The sequence below is a fragment of the Bos indicus genome, chromosome 3 (genome assembly GCF_029378745.1).
Source record: "Bos indicus isolate NIAB-ARS_2022 breed Sahiwal x Tharparkar chromosome 3, NIAB-ARS_B.indTharparkar_mat_pri_1.0, whole genome shotgun sequence".
NCBI classification, from domain to species: domain Eukaryota; kingdom Metazoa; phylum Chordata; class Mammalia; order Artiodactyla; family Bovidae; genus Bos; species Bos indicus.
Window position 1 is genome coordinate 117,870,241 of NC_091762.1, and position 19,564 is coordinate 117,889,804.

The window sequence follows — 19,564 nt, forward strand, 5'->3', positions numbered from 1 at the left end:
TCCTCTCTCCGTGGGATTCTCCAGGCAAGAATACTGGATTGGGTTGCCATGCCCTCCTCCAGGGGATCCTCCCGACCCAGGGATGGAACCAGGGATCAATGTAGCATCTTCTGCATCGGCAGAGATTCTTTACCACCAAGCCACCTGGGAAGCACCAACTTAATCATAAGTGTCCTTAAAAGTTAGACACGGAGGCAGGAGAGTCAGTCAGAGAAGGTGTGACGGTGGAAGCAGAGGTTGAAATGATGTGACGGCTGGAAAGGAGTCACTAGCCAACAAGCCCAGGTGGCTTCTAGGAGCTGGAAAAGTCAGGGAAGTGGATTCTCCCTGAGTCTCCAGAAAGAACACAGCCCTCGCAGCACCTGGATTTTAGCCCAGTGAGACCCGTTTGGGATTTCTAACCTTCGGGATTGCATGATGCTAAACTTCCATTGCTTTAACGTTTGTGGAAATTTACCGCAGCAGCGACAGTGAATGAACGCATCACGTGTCTCCTACCTGGGAGACTGGGACTACTTCCCTTCACCTCTGCCTTTCAGAGACAACTGAGTGAGGCTGGAGTGTGGCAGCTGCTATTCTCAGGCACCTTTTGCCAGCCCGTTCCTGTTGGAAATGCATCCTCCTCTGTGGGTGGAGCCACCCCAACCCAACACGGCAATAAGTGGAGCTGAGGTACAGCAATGGGGACAAGAGCGGTGGGTGATGTGAGGGTCTGGGTTTAGGTGGTTTACTTTAAAAAAAATTTATTTATTTGTTTGTTTAGCCGAGTCCGGTCTTAGCGGCATCACGGGGATCTTTGTTGGGCCACACGGACTTCCAGTTGTGGAATGCGGGCTCAGTGGTTCCGTCACACAAGCTTACTTGCCCTGCAGCTTTGTTCTCTGACCAGGGATTGAACTCGAGCCCCCTGAATTGCAAGGCAGATTCTTAACAACTGGATGACCAGGGAAGTCCTTCATGCGGTTCACTTCTGTCCTCTGGCCTTGCTTCTGCCCTCTCCTGAAGTGCCACTTTCTTCTTCCGGGGGTTGCTGTTGGCTGTGCCTGACCATGTGACTTGGAGGGTCTGGTGGCATGGTGACTGCTTGGCATTTCATGGTCAGGCGCTCCATCTCTGCTGGGGCACAGAGGCATGCTGGCATGCAGGCTGTTGGTTTGGGCTGCAGGTAGCGTGTGGCCATGCTCCAGAACCCTAGGCTTCTGCAATTCTCCTGCAGGAGCTTGTCATAATATTACCACAGACTTAGTCCATCCCAGAGGAAATCAGTCCTGAATATTCATTGGAAGGACTGTGCTGAAGCTGAAGCTCCAATACTTTGGCCACCTGATGCAAAGAACTGACTTATATGAAAAGACCTGATGCTGGGAAAGATTGAAGGCAGGAGGAGAAGGGGGCGACAGAGGATGAGATGGTTGGATGGCATCACTGATTCAATGGACATGAGTTTGAGTAAGGTCTGGGAGTTGGTGATGGACAGGGAAGCCTGGCGTGCAGTGATTCATGGGGTCACAAAGAGTTGAACACGACTGAGCGACTGAACTGAACTGAATGCTTTAAAGGAACACAGCTTCTTTTCCCAGCATACCTCTATAACCACAGAACCTTCCAGATTGCATGGTGTAAGTGGTAGGGATGGTTATACCACAGTCTGCATCTGCTAGAATTTTTTCGGGCCTGGGACCCACTCAGAGCTGCGCTGGGACTTTTCCCAGAGCCACTGGGTAAGCGTTGTTTTTGTCGTTGCTGTTGCTTAGTCGTGTCCAACTCTTTGTGACCCCAAGGACTGCAGCTTTCCCTGTCCTTCACTAACTCCCAGTTTGTCCAATTTCATGTCCATTGAGTCGGTGATGCCATCCAATCATCTCATCCTTTGTCGCCCTATTCTCCTCCTGCCTTCGATATTTCCCAGCATCAGGGTCTTTTTTAATGAGTCGGCACTTTGCATCAGGTGGCCAAAGTATTGGAGCTTTGGCGTCAGTCCTCCCAATGAATATTCAGGGTTGATTTCCTTTAGTATTGATTAGTTTGATCTCCCTGCTGTCAAGGGACTCAAGAGTTCTTCTCTAGCACCACAATTCAAAAGCATCGATTCTTCAGCGATCAGTCTTCTTTACGGTCCAAGTCTCATTTCCATCCATGACTACTGGAAAAACCATAGCTTTGACTAGATGGACCTTTGTCGGCAAATGTATTCAGGCATTATTCCCGCGTGTGGCCCGTGCTGCCTCCAGCATCCAAAGAGGCTACCAGGCATCGCGGGTCCTTCTTAGTGGTGCAGAGCACGAGATGTAGTATCTGTCCTTTCTTTTGGAGCAGATGTTTGCTATGCTGTAAAGCACTGGACTCTTAAATGTTGGCATTTCAGTATCCTGAATCATCCCATGATTTCTCCCCCACCCTCTGCAGCACGCAGATCTTACCAAAGTCTCTGATATGTTTTCCTCTTGCTCATCCAGCTTAATTAATATAATACCATCAATATGCTGGACCAATATGATGTCATGCTGAGTGCCCAGACAGTCCAGACCATGTAGTCCAGCCCAGACAGTCCAGACCATGTTCTACAGAGGGAAAAGAGTTAACATAACCCCGGGGCAAGACCATCAGTGTGTCCTCATGTCCTTCCTAAATGAATGTGAACTGGTCCTCCTTCTTAGTAGGGATGGAAAAGTGTGGCCCACGGATCTGAGATCGTGCTGACCTGCTCTAGCAAAGACATCATGACTGGGGCTACTGCTTGCTTGGGTTTGCAGTGGGTTTGCGCCCACTGTCATTGTCCAGGATCCATCTGAATTTTATAGGAGCTAGACTGATAAATGGATATGTGATGGGGAAGACGATCCATTTTAAGAGGGGGTAGAACCATTCCTATCACCGTTCACTCACGCCGGTATACGGTATCATTTGGGTTCACCCTTGTGGCTCAGCTTGGGGAGGGGCCGTATCGGGGGCTCCCACGCAGCCTTCCTCCCTGCTGTAGCTCTTATTCCACAGTCTAAGGACCTGGACAACACGGGGGTTATCCCACCTGGTGATATGTCCGTTTCGACTGTGCATTTAAGAGCTTGGGAAATGATGACCAGCTGGGTCGATAGATTCAGAGGACCTCACAAAATCTGAACAAACCTAACCCTAACCTAAGCAAACCTTGGTCCAGACTCTTTACCACTGACCCTGAATGCCCTCATTCTAATAGGGGTCAATATGGTGCTTCAGGTCCCCTGGGCCTATATATGTCCTCCCCCAGTGTAACATTAGCCGGATGAGTGAACTTAGGTCTGTCTGGAGAAAGACCGCTCAGGACTGCAACTGCATACAGTGGCAGTGATGGGAATCGGGGCCTTCCATCAGGCAGTGGGGTCCAAGTCTGAAAAGGAAGGGACTGAGGCATTTTGTTGGGGCGGATACTCTAAACCTCTGGGTTATCTTTCTTCGGTTGCTTAAACCTCATTGACTGCCCGTCCATCTGGTCCCCAGGAACGTTGTGCTCTCTTAGCCGTTTTCATAGCTGTCTGCATGCCAGCTCCTCCTGGCTACCACCCCAACTTTGTCGCTCTTGACTGTAATTGTATCTGCCTTGTTTCTGATCTTTCAGCATCGCTACCTGGCGTCTATTGTTCTGAGAACCCAGCATCCCCTTTGTTAGCAGGGAGCCCAGACTTACAACAGCATCTCCTGCCACAGCTGAGTACATGCCTCACCAGTCATTGCTGCGGTAAAAGAAGTGATCCTGGGGACTTCCCCAGTGGTTCAGTGGCTAAGACCCCACACTCCCAATGCAAGGGACCCAGGTTTGATCCCTGTTCAGACAAAGCTATGACAAACCTAGACAGCATACTAAAAAGCAGAGACATCATTTTGCTAACAAACATACCTCCAGTCAAAGCCATGGTTTTTCTAGTAGTCATGTACAGATGTGAGAGTTGGACCGTAAAGAAGGCTGAGTGCCAAAGAATTGACACTTTCAAACTGTGGTGCTAGAGAAGACTCTTGAGAGTCCCTTGAACTACAAGGAGATCCAACCAGTCCACCCTAAAGGAAATAAGCCCTGAATATTCATTGGAAGGACCGATGCTAAAGCTGAAGCTCCAATACTTTGGCTACCTGATGTGAAGAGCTGACTCATTGGAAAAGACCCTGATGCTGGGAAAGATTGAGGGCAGGAGGAGAAGGGGACAACAGAGGATGAGATGGTTGGATGGTATCACTGACTCAGTGGACATGATTTTGACCAAATTCTGGAAGATAGTGAAGGACAGGGAAGCCTGTGCAGTCCATGGGGTTGCAAAGAGTCAGACACGACTGAGCAACTGAACAGCAACTGGAGACCACACGCCACACATGAGTTTGCACACTGCAGGTAAAGACCTGGCGTGCCTCAACGAAGACCCAGGACAGCCAAAACAGATAAGTAAACAAACAAATCAATTTAAAAAAAAAAGCTCCACCAGGACCTTCCATGGAAGCAAGTCAGCTGGTGGGTATGCTGGCCTCACTTTATCAACTCTAGCAGGCCTAATTCTCTGAGCCCTTCAACCCTTTCCTCCACCGTCTCCCATGGCAGGGCTGGTGGTTTTCCTTCTTTTAGTGAAGGCCATGGCTTTGTGTAGGCTTTCAAGAACCAGACAAAGAACTAACATGGTTAGTTCCATCTCCCAGGGCCCTTGCCAGGGTCATAAATCCCATGTTGGGAAAGTCCTCCCGTCTTGACCAACTCTCCCTTATCCAGCTCTTCATCCCATCCCCTGCAGAGGGCACGCTGGGATGAGTCCCACGTGCGGTCTCCAGGCTCTGCTGGGTCCTGCCGCTCCTGTGGGGTCTAGCCCCTTCCTCCCTTAGTGGGCCCAGCAGGCCCAGACCGGAGATGTTGTGACTTGACCCTGGTGAGTGGTCTGGGGCCAGCAGGGGGCTAACGGGGAAGACCCCAAGAAGGGAGTGTGTTGTCTTTCATGCAGTGACCTCTGTGTCGTCTCAAGAAAAGGGGAAACGCTAGCCCTTGGCAGGGAGGAGTGGGCCACTTCTGTAAGACCAAAGATTCCAGGGGAGATCCAGGATTTTTGATATTTGAGCACATCAATCCAGATGTCTTCGTCTTCAAAATCTCAGTCCTATTCCATCCCGAATCAGACACTTCCTCTTGGCACACCGGTCTTCCTGGAGTTGAGAAACAAACCTCGGGAGCCCTTAAAATGATTTTTGAACCAGAGCCTCGGCTATTTCTGACCTTTGGCTTCAAGAGACAAGAGTTTTAGTTTCTTTACAGCCTGCCAAGGAGGTCCTCTGACTCTCAGCCCCGGGCTTCATGGTCTTTATCCACCGTCCTGGCAACCCGGGGGTCCTTTCAAGTACTGCAGATAGCGCCCCCTGCTGGACCCCCATCCCTCCAGCGCTGGGGTGATTTCTCACAGGGCACCAGGCACTCAGAAATCACCAGGTGATTTCTCCCTCTTATGAAAATTGTGACCATTTCAGTTCAGCTGGCCAGTTTGACTCAGCTTCAAACTCTCAGGTTACCAACCACTTCCTCAGGCCCCTCCTGACAGCAACTATATTAGGCGGTGGCCCCTGGGAAAGCGGGTCTGTATCCCCAACTCACACGTGGACTCCCTGGAGTCCTCCCAAGGAGTGAGGTAAGCCCCTTTGGTTAAGTCTCCCCAGAGAGGAGCTTAGCTGGGAGCCAACAAGGACCAATAGTCCTGCGGAGCAGGCTTTGGGTGGCCGCCCACAGCGTCCACGTCCGTGGCTCCGGACTCTGGCTCAGTTCAGCCGAGATTCACTGTGGAACTGGAGGAGACGGTGCAAACGGCTCCTGCCTGCCTGGAGCTTGTGTTGTAGTGGGGAGGAGACACTGCACACCCAAGCTACACAATTCTCACTGAAGTGCCGCCCGGAGGAAGCTGACGGGTATCCGCATGCCCCCTGGTGAGGCACCGTGGAATACAGATCAGAGGAGGCTCCCCAAGAAGGGACCCACAAGCCAGTGGGAGGCCACAGGTCATGCGGGAGTGGTAGGCTGGCATAGTTCTGGGGGAAAACTCAGGCTTTATATCATTCAGACAGAAGCTGTGTGCTTCAACTCCTCCGTCAGGAGTGGTTGGTAAGCTCTGTGGCAGGCTGGGCACGGGGAGGAGGTGGGGTACCCCGGAGCTCGGCACCTGCCAGCCTGCCCTCCTTGTGACACCTACCCTGGCAGGAGGCCCCGCGTCACATGAGCTGTACTCGTGCTTTCGGGCACTCAGAGGCTGACTTTGGACACTAGTTAACCGGACTGTTCTGGAAAGGGCTTGCTGGGGATTCTGACGGCAGCTGATTCTCGCCCTTCGTCTGAGGACCAGCCCTCCCCTGTGCAAGTAAGACGGAAGCCACGAACCCCAACTCCAGGAAGGTGCCCCAGTTACTCTCTATGTGTCTTCATGGATTCAAGGTCTCTCCGTCAGGTCCCCAGGTCCTGGGAGACCCTCCTTTGTAGGAATATTGGTGGACTCCTGGTCCTGCCTCCACTCTTCTGTGGGGCGTTTCTAAAAGGGTTTGTCTTTAGGGAAATTATTGGAACCGGTGTTTGAACTTGAATGTGAAAGCTGCTCAGTCTTGTCCGACTCTTTGTGATGCCATGGACTAACAGTCCATGGAATTCTCCAGGCCAGAATACTGGAGCGGGTTAGCCTTTTCCTTCTCCAGGGGATCTTCCTGACCCAGGGATGAAACTAGGTCTCTTACATGGCAGGCAGGTTCTTCACCAGCTGAGCCATAAGGGAAGCCCGTGTTTGAGCTTATTTGATTCCAATCCCTCACTTTCCTGGTGAAATAGACAAGGATTAAAGCCAGAATGGATGAAAATCACAGGGCTGGTTACAGGTAAAGTGACAGCTGGTCACTCTGATTTGGGGAGCTCACCCCAGGACCAGGTAAATGTCAGTCTCATTGTGACCCTGATGGACACAGTTCCACTTGAATGGGGTAGAAGCGGCCATCCAGGGCATTTACCAACAAGGCATCAATACTGTGCTTCTCCCTAGGAGGGGGCCTCTTCCGACAACTTTTAACTTTTTTTTGATTGAAAACTATTATTTATTGAGAAATACATCTAAATCACAATGAAGTACAAAGAAGCAGAGGAAATGTCCCATGACCCAACTCCAAGATCACGTCTGAAACCTTGAAACTGCTGGACTTATTCACACACTCGCACAGGAGACACTTCACATAACTGAGATCATATTGTCTATGTAGCACCTTACTTTGGTGTTTTCATTTAAACTTGTGGTATAATTAAACCATATTATTAAGAGCGCTTAGGAAAAAGCCATTGTACTAACAGCATCATCTATTCAGCATTTGGCAAACAGGTATTGAGTATTATGTATGCCTGACAGTGTGGAAGTAAGTATAGGGATTCAGGGCTGAGCAAATCGACCTGTATCAAGGAACTCACTTTCTGGGGGTGACTGTGTGGGAGACAAGACAGAAAACAAAAAGGCAGATATGAATAAAAAATTACTTCCAGACGGTGATAAGTGCTTTGAAGAAAATCAAGATAACAGGCTGGAGTGTTCTCATGTGGTGTACTTTTTTTGTTTATGTTTTATTTTTTGGCCATGCCACATGCCCTGTGGGATCTGAGCTCCCCAACCAAGGATGGAACCCATGCCTCTGCATTGGAAGTGCACAGTCTTAACCACTGGATCGCCAGGCAAGTTCCAGGTGTGGTTTACTTTCGCCATCTCTGAGACCCAGACAATGGCAAGGATGCCGCCATATGAGGATCTGGGGCGTGAGTGTTATTCCGCTGAAAGGACCTGCAAGTCACCAAGGTCCTGCGGCAGAAATGATCCTAGAAGCTCAGGAACAGATAAAAGGTGTTGTCTCCAGGCTCACTTGGAGAGGAGGGGGCGACGCCTTCTAGGCAGGCCCTTCGGGTTTCACAGAATGATGTCAGTTACCTTGAGGTTTCGATGCTGGAGTACACAGCGAGGTGCCTGGCTGGCCATACAGACTGATGCCTGCTCTTCTGAGCCTGTCGGGGCCCCAGGCCTGGGGAGGCTGTCCCCAGGCTCCGGCCACTTCTGTCCTGGTACCTGTCTCTGGCTGACCTACATTCTGGGCTCTTCTCGGATGTGCAGCTCAGGGGTCGTGCCTCTCTACCTCTGTGGGCCTTTGTCTCTAGGAATGTTCGCCTCTCAGGCAAGGGGAGGTGGGGTTGGAAGCCACCTTGTTTTGTGGACTTTCTCTCCCAGGGTGAGTCATGGCCACGGCTATCTCATTCATTCTTTCAGACATTGCTGATTTCAGAAGCATCTCCTGCCAGGCTTTTATGTTTCAAACACTTTCTCAGCTGTTATTTTCTCAAGTTATTGATATTTAATCAATTATCTTTTGTTATGAATGACACTTAAAAAAAAAAATGTTCCTGCCTTTTTCTCTAATCCTTTCATGACTCTGAGGAGCTTAGAGGGAATTCAGGTTACAGACACCTCCCCCCCAACCCCTGCAGCCAGCTCCCAGAACTGGGGGCTCCAGGCTGGCCTCCCACCCCTTTCTCTTCCCTGCCCTATTCCCGAGGCCCTGGTTCCAGATCTCTTTTCTTGTTGTTGTTCAGGAGTCCTTAGCTGCATCGCTAGCCCTGCCACCCCAGGGCCGGCTTGCCTTTGGGGTGAGGGTGTGGACTCACCTAGGGACAGCGTTAAGGACACGACCCGCAGGGACTCATGTCCATTCCACAGCCAGCTCCCCGGGGACAGGCCCTCAGTGGAGTGAGGCGAGCCTGCTTCCTGGTCCCAGACCTTCTCAGATCTCACACCCTCTCTTGTGGCCTCACAGGAAGTAGCAGGACCTATGACCTCGGGCCCCTATAAGGCCTCCTCAGCCTGGAAGGCCACTTGCTGTCCCCAGGTTGTGGGAGAAATTGGAGCCAGGACTCCCCTCAGGTGGCACTGGCTGGGCTCCTTGGTGGGCCCTGAGGGCCAGAGGGCTCTCCACAGCCACGCCTGCACCCTTACTCCTCAGACCAGTCAGTAACTGGCCACAGCGGCCCTGCCTGCTCCAGGGCCCAGAGGAGGATTCCGCCCGGCGTGGATTTTCTGGGCATGAGGCTGGGGAGTGTCTGTTGAGAAGGCTGGGTGCTTGGGGTCAGAGGCCTCCCTGAGTGCCCCCTTTGCCCCACCCTGCTCAGGACAACCACAGCCAGGGTTCAAAGCTCAGAGGAGGGGGCTCCCAGCTTGGCCACAGGGAGCACACAGGGGGAGAGGCCTGGGTGGGACGCTCCAGCTCTCAGACTCCACAACGCCCTTTGCTTCTTGAGCGGCCCCAGAGGAGCTCCACCTGGCCACCCAGTGCCAGGGATGCCCCTTCTCTCTCCCCCTAACACCTGGAGGGCAGGGAGTAGGTGCATCCTTGTCTAAGGACCTAATCACCTCAGAGCATTGGGCCAATCATCATGAACTAAGGGCCCAGCCAAGAAGAAGCGCACAGTCTCACAATGGCTTCCCTTTTAATAACAGACTTTCAGGGGTGACCCCCCCCGAGGCGGGGAAGGGGAAGGAAGGGGGTGAATACTGTTCTTCACTGTCGTGTGAATTATTAGTATCAGTGTGGGTGAGGATGCTTCCAAATGAAGAGGCGGTTTGGGAAACTATTTTATTCTTCTTTAAGGGGCTTGATGGACTGTTTAAGAAGGAAGGTTTGTTTTGGGGAAGGAGGATGTGTGTGTGATAAAGCCAAGTGTATGGACAATCTGGAGAACAGCTGGAATCTGGGAGCCCTGGATGGAGCTTAGTTCACAGTGAACACCATCACCCAAGGGACCAAAGCGCCGGATGCCACAGGGGACTGCTCTGCCGAGGCTTTGGGATTAAAGTTTGGCCTGAAGAACCCAGACTCCCGGAAATGTACTGCTGGGAGAGAGGGAATGGAAGGGAAGACGACAGCTTCCAAGGGTAGAGAGTGGGGTTTCCTGGGAGACAGGGAGATTTGATACGGCAGCTTTCAGAGGATGGAAGCGTTCTGGCCAAGGGGTGGACCTGGAAGTTGGGAAGCAGGGTTAACCGAGGGCCACTCAGGAGGAAATCTGAGAGTGTGGTTCTCCGGGAACTTTCTTCCCCGTGGACCGTGGAGTAGTTCTACATGGGCAGTTATTGATTGCCTTCCCTCGTGGGCTGTCGACTCTTAGGCTTCTCTCAGCCTCTCAGTAAAGTCTCTAACAGCCAGCCCACTTGTAAAAATCTCCAGCATCTATAGCACTCAGCACCCAGCAGTTATTTAATAAATGCCTAAATGGCATTTGCTGGGCTCTCTTCACCAGATATATATCAATGTCCAATAAGTACATGAAAAGTGCTCAGAATCAGTAATCACTAGATAAACGCAAATTAAAATCATAATAAGATGACATTACATACGTACTAGGATCACTAGAATTAAAGAGACTGGCATCAGGTGTCACTAGGGGCAAGAGGCAGCTGAGATCCCACGTGTTGCTGTGTGTGTGTGCATGTTCACTCGGTCATGTCAGACCCTCTGTGACCCCACGGACTGTAGCCTGCCAGGCTCCTCTGTCCGTGGGATTTTCTAGGCAAGAATACTAGAGTGGGTTGCCATTTCCTACTCTAGGGAACCTTCCTGACCCAGGGATCGAATCCATATTTCTTGTGTCTCCTGCACTGGCATGCAGATTCTTGACCATTGGCCCTACTTGGGAAGCCCATCTGTTGCTGACGGGAATGAAAACTGGTGCAGCCCCTTTAAAACCAGGATGGTAGGATTTTATAAGGTTGAGCATATTCTTCATGCACATGCGCGCACATGCATGCACACACACACACCAGATAGGCCAGCAGTCCTATTCCTAGGTATTTATCCAAGAGAAACTAAAACAATGTTTATGTGAAGACTTGTATGTGAATGGTCTTAGTAGTATTAGTCACAAAAATAAAAAGCTACAGGCAACTCAAATATCCATCAACTGGTAAACAGATAACTAAATTCTACTATGGAATTCTACTCAGCTGCCAAAAGGAATGACATACAAATGAATCTCAAAACATTATAAGAGAAAGAATTAAACACAAAAGACTATGTACTGCATGATTCTATTTATATGAAACCCTAGAAAAGACAGGGCTTCCCAGGTGGCACAGTGGTAAAGAATCTGCCTGCCAATGCAGAAGACGCAGGAGACTAGGCTTCCACCCATAAGTAGGGAAGATCACCTGGAACAGGAAACGGCAACCTGCTCCATTCTTGCCTGGAAAATTCCATGGACAGAAGAGCCGGGGAGTGGTGGGGTGATGGGAGGGCTACAGTCCAGGCAGTCGCCGAGTCAGAGATGACTCAGCACACTAGAAAAGGCGTGAACTTTTAAAAAAATTATTTTTCTTGAAGAATAATTGCTTTATAGAATTTATTTTTTTCTGTCAAACCTCAACATGAATCAGCCATAGGTATACATATAATCCCCTCCCTTTTGAACCTCCCTCCCATCTCCCTTCCCATCCTACCCCTCTAGGTTGATACACAGCATCCTACCCCTCTAGGTTGATACACAGCCCGTTTGTTTCCTGAGCCATGCAACAAATTTCCGTTGGCTATCTATTTTACATATGGTAATGTAAGTTTTCATGCTACTCTTTCCATACATCTCACCCTCTCCTCCCCTCGCCCCATGTCCGTAAGTCTGTTCTCTGTGTCTGTTTCCTCCATTACTGCCCTGCAAATAAATTCTTTGGTACCATTTTTCTAGATTCCATATATATGCATTCGGTTGAGTTCAGTCGTTCAGTCATGTCCGACTCTTTGCGACCACATGGACTGCATGCCGGACCACCCTGTCCATCACCAACTCCCGGAGTTTACCCAAACTCATGTCCATTGAGTTGGAGATGCCATCCAACCATCTCATCCTCTGTCATCCCCTTCTCCTCCGGCCTTCAATCTTTTCCAGCATCAGGGTCTTGCCAAATGAGTCACTTCTTCTCATCAGGTGGCCAAAGTATTGGAATTTCAGCTTCAGCACAGTCCTTCCAATGAATATTCAGGACTGATTTCCTTTAGGATGGACTGGTTGCAGTCCAAGGGACCCTCAAGAGTCTTCTCCAACACCACAGTTCAAAAGTATCAATTCTTTGGCGCTCAGCTTTCTTCACAGTCCAACTCTCACATCCATACATGACTACTGGAAAAACCATAGCTTGACTAGTTGGACCTTTGTTGGCAAAGTAATGTCTCTGCTTTTTAAATATGCTGTCTAGGGTGGTCATAGCTTTTCTTCCAAGGAGCAAGGGTCTTTTAATTTCATGGCTGCAGTCACCATCTACAGTGATTTTGGAGCCCCCCAAAATAAAGTTTGCCACTGATTCCCCATCTATTTGACATGAAGTAATGGGAACAGATGCCATGATCTTAGTTTTCTGAATGCTGAGCTTTAAACCAACTTTTTCACTCTCCTCTTTCACTTTCATCAAGAGGCTCTTTAGTTTTTCTTCACTTTCTGCCATAAGGGTAGTGTCATCTGCATATCTGAGGTTATTAATATTTCTCCCGGCAATCTTGTTTCCAGCTTGTGCTTCATCCAGCCCAGCATTTCTCATGATGTACTCTGCATATAAGTTAAATAAGCAGGGTGACAATATACAGTCTTGATGTACTCCTTTCCCTATTGGAACCAGTCTGCTGTTCCATGTCCAGTTCTAACTATTTCTTCCTGACCTGCATACAGATTTCTCAAGAGGTGGGTCAGGTGGTCTGGTATTCCCATCTCTTTCAGAATTTTCCACAGTTTATTGTGATCCACACAGTCAAAGGCTTTGGCATAGTCAGTAAAGCAGAAATAGATGTTTTTCTGGAACTCTCTTGCTTTTTCCATGGTCCAGCAGATGTTGGCAATTTGATCTCTGGTTCCTTTGCCTTTTCTACAACCAGCTTGAACATCTGGAAGTTCATGGTTCACGTACTGTTGAAGCCTGGCTTGGGGAATTTTAAGCATTACTTTACTAGCGTGTGAGATGAGTGCAATTGTGCAGTAGTTTGAGCATTCTTCGGCATTGCCTTTCTTAGGGATTGGAATGAAAACTGACCTTTTCCAGTCCTGTGGCCACTGCTGAGTTTTCCAAATTTGTTGACATATTGAGTGCAGCACTTTCACAGCCTCACCTTCTAGGATTTGAAATAGCTCAACTGGAATTCCATCAACTCCACTAGTTTTGTTCGTAGTGATGCTTCCTAAGGCCCACTTGACTTTGCATTCCAGGATGTCTAGCTCTAAGTGAGTGATCATACTATCATGATTATCTGGGTTGTGAAGATCTTTTTTGTACAGTTCTTCTGTGTATTCTTGCCACCTCTTCTTAATATCTTCTGCTTCTGTTGCTGCTGCTGCTGCTGCTGCTGCTAAGTCGCTTCAGTAGTGTCCGACTCTGTGCAACCCCATAGATGGCAGCCCACCAGGCTCCCCCATCCCTCGGATTCTGCAGGCAAGAACACAGGAGTGGGTTGCCATTTCCTTCTCCAATGCATGAAGGTGAAAATGAAAGTGAAGTCGCTCAGTTGTGTCCGACTCTGAGCGACCCCATGGACTGCAGCCTTCCAGGCTCCTCCGCCCATGGGATTTTCCAGGCAAGAGGACTGGAGTGGGGTGCCATCGCCTGCTTCTGTTAGGTCCATAAAATTTTTGTCCTTTATTGAGTCCATCTTTGCATGAAATATTGCCTTGGTATCTCTAATTTTCTTGAAGAGATCTCTGGTCTTTCCCATTCTGTTGTTTTCCTCTATTTCTTTGCACTGATCACTGAGGAAGGCTTTCTTATCTCTCCTTGCTATTCTTAGGAACTCTGCATTCACATGGGTATATCTTTCCTTTTCTCCTTTGCCTGTCACGTCTCTTCTTTTCACAGCTATTTGTAAGGCCTCCTCAGACAGCCATTTTGCTTTTTTGCATTTCTTTTTCTTGGGGATGGTCTTGATCCCTGTCTCCTGTACAATGTCACGAACCTCCATCCATAGTTCATCAGGCACTCTATTAGACCTAGTCCCTTAAATCTATTTCTTATTTCCATTGTTTAATTGTAAGGGATTTGATTTAGGTCATACCTGAATGGTCTAGTGGTTTTCCCTACTTTCTTCAATTTAATTCTGAATTTGGCAATAAGGAGTTCATGATCTGAGCCACAGTCAGCTCCTAGTCTCATTTTTGCTCACTGTATAGAGCTTCTTCATCTTTGGCTGCAAAGAATATAACCAATCTTATTTTGGTATTGACTATCTGGTGATGTCCATGTGTAGAGTCTTCTCTTGTGTTGTTGGAAGAGGGTGTTTGCTATGACCAGTGCGTTGTCTTCACAAAACTGTTAGCCTTTGCCCTGCTTCATTCTGTACTCCAAGGCCAAATCTGCCTGTTACTCCAGGTGTTTCTTGACTTCCTACTTTGCATTCCAGTCCCCTATAATGAAAAGGACATCTTTTTTGGATGTTAGTTCTAAAATATAATATTTATCTTTCTCTTTCTGACTTACTTCACTCTGTTTAATAGGTTCTAGGTTCATCCACCTCATTAGAAGGGACTCAAATGTGTTCCCTTTTATGGCTGAGTAAAGTCTCTGATGCTGGGAGGGATTGAGGGCAGGAGGAGAAGGGGACAACAGAGGATGAGATGGCTGGATGGCATCACCAACTCAATGGACATGAGTTTGAGTGAACTCCGGGAGTTGGTGATGGACAGGGAGGCCTGGCGTGCTGCGATTCATGCGGTCACAAAGAGTTGGACGCGACTAAGCGACTGAACTGAACTGAACTGAATATTCCATTGTGTATATGTACCACATCTTTATCCGTTCATCTTTTGATGGGCATGATTATAATGACAATTGCAGTTGCCTAGGGCTCGTGGGGGAGGAGATGAACTGCAAATGAGTAGGAGAAAATGTGTTAGGGTGCTGGAAAAATTCTGTATCTTGATTGTGGTGGTGGTGGTGGTAGCATAACTGTATGTAATTACCAAAATGCATCAGTCTCTACACTTAAAGTGGGTGAATTTTATTAAATGTCAATAATAATCAGATATAAATTTTAAGTTAAAAACTCCACATGTAGATACATCATAAGCAAAGAACACATAAAGCATGGAGCACTTTGAAAATGGCAAAAATGAATGTAAATAAAAACTATAAAGGTATCCATCATGCTTAATCGCTCAGTTGTGTGGGACTCTTTGTGACCCCATGGACTGCAGCCCGCCAGGCTTCCCTGTCCATGTGGATGCTACAGGCCAGAATACTGGAGTGGGTTGCCATGTCCTCTTCGAGGGATCTTCCAAACCCAGGGATTGAACCCAGGTCTCCTGCACTGCAGGTGTTCTTTACCATCTGAGCCACCAGGGAAGCCCAAAGGTATCCAAGAGAAGAACTAAAAAAGAGACCACAAAGCGTGGAAAGGATCTACTGAGTGCCTGTGCGTGGTGGACGGAAGACAGATGGGACACAACCACGAACACCGGGTAGAACAAAGGTGTAGCTTTGTGCTGGTTACAGAGCCCTGGCACATCGTTTGGTCCTCACCTCCCTGGGAGTTAGGTAGGCTGGCACAGATTCTCCTGCTTTATAGAAACAGAGACTCAGAGAAAAGGAGTTACTCACTCAGTTCATTACAGTCACTCAGCCGTGTCCGACTTTTTGCGACCCCATGGACTGCAGCATGCCAGGCCTCCCTGTCCATCACCAACTCCCAGACCTTACTCAAACTCATGTCCATTGGGTCAGTGATGCCATCCAACCATCTCATCCTGTCATACCTTTCTCCTCCTGCCTTCAATCTTTCCCAGAACCAGGATCTTTTCAAATGAGTCAGTTCTTCATATCAGGTGGCCAAAATATTGGAGTTTCAGCTTCAGCATCAGTCCTTCCAATGAATATTCAGGACCGATTTCCTTCAAGATGGACTGGTTTGATCTCCTTGCAGTCCAAGGGACTCTTAAGAGTCTTTTCCCAACACCACAGTTCAAAAGCATCGATTCTTCCGCGCTCAGCTTTCTTTGGAGTCCAACTCTCACATCCATACACGAATACTGGAAAAACCATACTTTGAGTCGACGGACCTTTGTTGGCAAAGTAACGTCTCGGCTGCTAGCAGAGACATTAGTACTCGCTCAGGAAGCCGTATTAAGTAGCATACAGGAAAGGGCATGTTTTTCGAGAGCACTCAGTCCAGTTCGCCTTAAACCTGAGAAAAAGGCACCGGGAATCCGGAAGTGCTGTGGCCGTCGCCCAGTCCTCCGGCGGTTTCCTCAGTCGCGCGCGGAGAAGCTTCTTCCTTGAGCTGGGGCTTGGAGGGGCGGGCCTGGGCGCCGTCACTCCGCGGGCACGCAGCCCCACCCACATCGGCGCCTCCGCGTGCGCGCGCAGCCGAGCAGGGGGCGGGGCCCCGCGGCGCGTCCGTTGCTAAGGTCGCGCCACCCCTGGCGACCGAGGGCCGCGGCCCGGCGCACGCGCCTGGGCGGACTCCGGTGCACTGTGGGATGGGAACCCGAGCGGCGCGTCGAGGCCGGAGCGGGCAGCGGCGGCGGCGGCGGCGGGGCCGGCGGCGGCCCGGGAGCCGGGCTTAGGCTCTGCGGCCGGCGGGGCGCGGCCATGAACGCGGCGGTGGTGAAGCGGACGCAGGAGGCTCTGGGCAAGGTGATCCGGAGGCCGCCGCTGACCGAGAAGCTGCTGAACAAGCCCCCGTTCCGCTACCTGCACGACATCATCACGGAGGTGAGCGCCGGGCCGGGATCGGAACTGCGGTCTGGGCCGGGTCCCCGTGCGCGGACCGGGTGCGGGCTAGGGTGCAGGTCCGGGGGTCGGGGCCCATGTGGGGTGTCGGGGTGCGGGCTAGGGTGCAGGTCTGGGGGTCGGGGCCCGGGTTCCGGGATGCGGATCGGAGGTCGGTGTTGGGGCGGGGGGCGGGGGCTGGGGGGTTCGGACCAAAGCTGGCGTCGGGATCGGACCTCGCATCGCCGAGCGCTGACGCTGCTCGAGGAGCCCGGCCTCGGCGGGACGGATGATCCCCTGGGCTACCTTTCCCGGGAGTGTCCCGGCTCTTGGGGAGCATTCTTATGTCTTCCGTCCTGCCCTACTCTTCTTAGAGCAGATCTTCCACTCAGCCCGGCAGGGCTGTTTCTGAGACTCTTTTTCCCTTGCAGCGTCTGGCAGATGGAGAGTGTTTACAAATCCCAGCAGAAGGACATTATTTTTTTCTTAGCGCCCCACCCAAGATTCCCTCCACCTGCTCCTGCTGTGGTCACCCCATTGTTGTTCCGTCGCTAAGTCCTGACCGACTCTTCGCAACCCCATGGACTGCATGCAGCACCGCCAGGCTTCCCTGTCCTTCACCATCTCCCGGAGCTTGGTCAAACTCATGTCCATTGAGTCAGTGATGCCATCCAACCATCTCATCCTCTGTCATCCCCTTCTCCTGCCCCCAATCCCTCCCAGCATCAGGGTCTTTTCCAATGAGTCAGCTCTTCCCCATATTGGATGTTTAATTAATGCCTGTGGGTGGACTTATTGAAGGTGGTTGTTGGGGGACCTGGAAGGATATAACTATAAAAGAGCAGGGCTGTATTTGCTGATCGATGGCAGAGCATGCCTTGAGATTAGTTGTCTCACTCTCTTGCCCGCTGGTGGAGGGTTCCTGAGTGATGGAGACTTGTTTGTTGGCACATCCCGGGCACGGTACACAGAAGGTGCACAGCAAACGTCACTGCTGAATGGAGTCAGTCACGGCTCCTGTGACTCCAGTGCCAGCGCCCATTTCCATGGTGCGCCCGAGTGTGGGGTTGCCCTTGGGAACCCAGGCCTGCTCTCTGGGCTTCAGGAATCAGGTTCACCTTGCAGGTGTCCCAGGCTCCTATTCTTGCCCATGTTGATCCTCAAACTTCACTTCTCGGTCCTTCCAACAGGTTCAGCATCTTACTCTTCCACAAACGTGCTTTACTTGTCTTTGCTCTCTTAGCTTATGATATGGACCTCTCTGTGCTTATAAGCTGTGCTTAAAACTCTCAAAACTGACCCACATCCCCAGGGCTGTCTTGACTGGCCTCCTTGTTCTCCTCCTAAGCTAGTGCAGCACCTAGACCGCCCTGGACAGTGTCTGGGAAGGGACAAGGCTGTGTGGAGAGCCTGGTGGGACAGGGCTGTGTAGGGAGCCTCTAGGGGGAGCCAGGCCTTGAGTGGCCTCACCTCTTCCTGTGAAATGGGCAGGTGGTGTCCTCTGACCCAGGAGGGATCCAGTCACTTAGCCAGGAGGTGAGTGGCTGACTGCACCGGTTGCTGTCCCAGCCAGACACTTCAATTTTCTGTGTTAGTCCTGTTTGCTCACTGAAACCAGAAAGCCAGGAAAGAGGCTGGGGGGGCTACATCTTTCTGTGGGTCCTGGTGTGGGATTATCATGGTGGCTGCTGTCCCCACCTCCTGCAAGGTTGGAGAGGGGAGGAGCGTTCAGGCAGGAATCGACTCCGTTGCCAGGTAGCTAGACTGTGGGGAAGGAGTTCAGTGTTCTCCATTGGGATCCACTGGTCTGCTTTTTTGCTAATCTAAGGTCAAAAGTTGGACTGTGAAGAAAGCTGAGCACCAAAGAATTGATGCTTTTGAACTGTGGTGTTGGAGAAGACTCTTGAGAGTCCCTTGGACTGCAAGGAGATCCAACCAGTCCATTCTAAAGATCAGTCCTAGGTGTTCTTTGGAAGGACTGATGCTAAAGCTGAAACTCCAATACTTTGGCCACCTCATGCGAAGAGTTGACTCATTGGAAAAGACTCTGATGCTGGGAGGGATTGGGGGCAGGAGGAGAAGGGGACAACAGAGGATGAGACGGCTAGATGGCATCACCGACTTGATGGACAAGAGTTTGGGTGAATTCTGGGAGTTGGTGATGGACGGGGAGGCCTGGCGTGCTGCGATTCATGGGGTAGAAAAGAGTCAGACACAACTGACTGAACTGAACTGAAGGTCAAAAGTAATTTCTCTACCTGTGTAAACATAAGTATGTTAATTGCCACTTATTTGATAAAGATGTTAGAACAACTGACATATGGAAAGCGTTTTCAAATAGTACATGGCGATTCTCTTAGCAAAATTCTTTACTACCCCTGAGTATAGTGTTCAAATTGCCATATTTTAGAGTTTTAGTTACTGCTAAGCTAACTCCGTATCTTTCATAACTTGAAGCATTGATCCTGTGAAATTAATGCCTCTTGTTGCTGGAAATGATTGCTCACAAGTTTATACTGTCAGCACACTAGAAAAACTTCAAAAGGAGCAAAATGAAGAAATTCTAGGAATATTAGATGCTCTTAATATTCCGTTTGATACAGGAAAGCCTGGCGTGCTGCAGTCGTGGGGGTTGCAGAGTCGGGCACAACTTAATGACCCAATAACAACTCGTAATGTTCAACCTGTCTTATAGGGGAAATAACAGCATAGCTGTTGAGCGGTTTGAGAAGTATAGCTAGCCAGTTGCAGCTTGGTCTTAAAGAAGGAACTTGGTATTAGTGTGCCACTGTCTGTTCTTTTCTTTTAAAGCATGTCTTATGGTGATAAGTACT

At 50.0% G+C, this 19,564-nt stretch overlaps 1 protein-coding gene and 1 long non-coding RNA gene across 4 annotated transcripts in view; one reads left to right on the forward strand and one right to left on the reverse strand.

Annotated features, from left to right (window-relative positions):
• Positions 1–7,556: 7,556 nt before the first annotated feature.
• Positions 7,557–16,335, reverse strand: LOC139182301 (uncharacterized). Its single transcript, XR_011565969.1, has 2 exons — positions 15,621–16,335; positions 7,557–14,428 (listed from the first exon to the last, which is right to left on the reverse strand). It is a non-coding gene; the product is annotated as an uncharacterized lncRNA (long non-coding RNA).
• A 181-nt stretch (positions 16,336–16,516) lies between these two features.
• Positions 16,517–19,564, forward strand: part of TRAF3IP1 (TRAF3 interacting protein 1) — a 60,580-nt gene continuing 57,532 nt past the window's right edge. The window contains exon 1 of one of the 3 annotated variants that reach the window (XM_019958021.2): positions 16,517–16,733. In XM_019958021.2, coding sequence (XP_019813580.2) covers positions 16,611–16,733 — 123 coding nt within the window. In that variant the 5' untranslated portion in view covers positions 16,517–16,610. The remainder of the gene's footprint in view (positions 16,734–19,564) is intronic. The other 2 variants (XM_019958019.2, XM_019958020.2) reach the window with 2 other exon arrangements.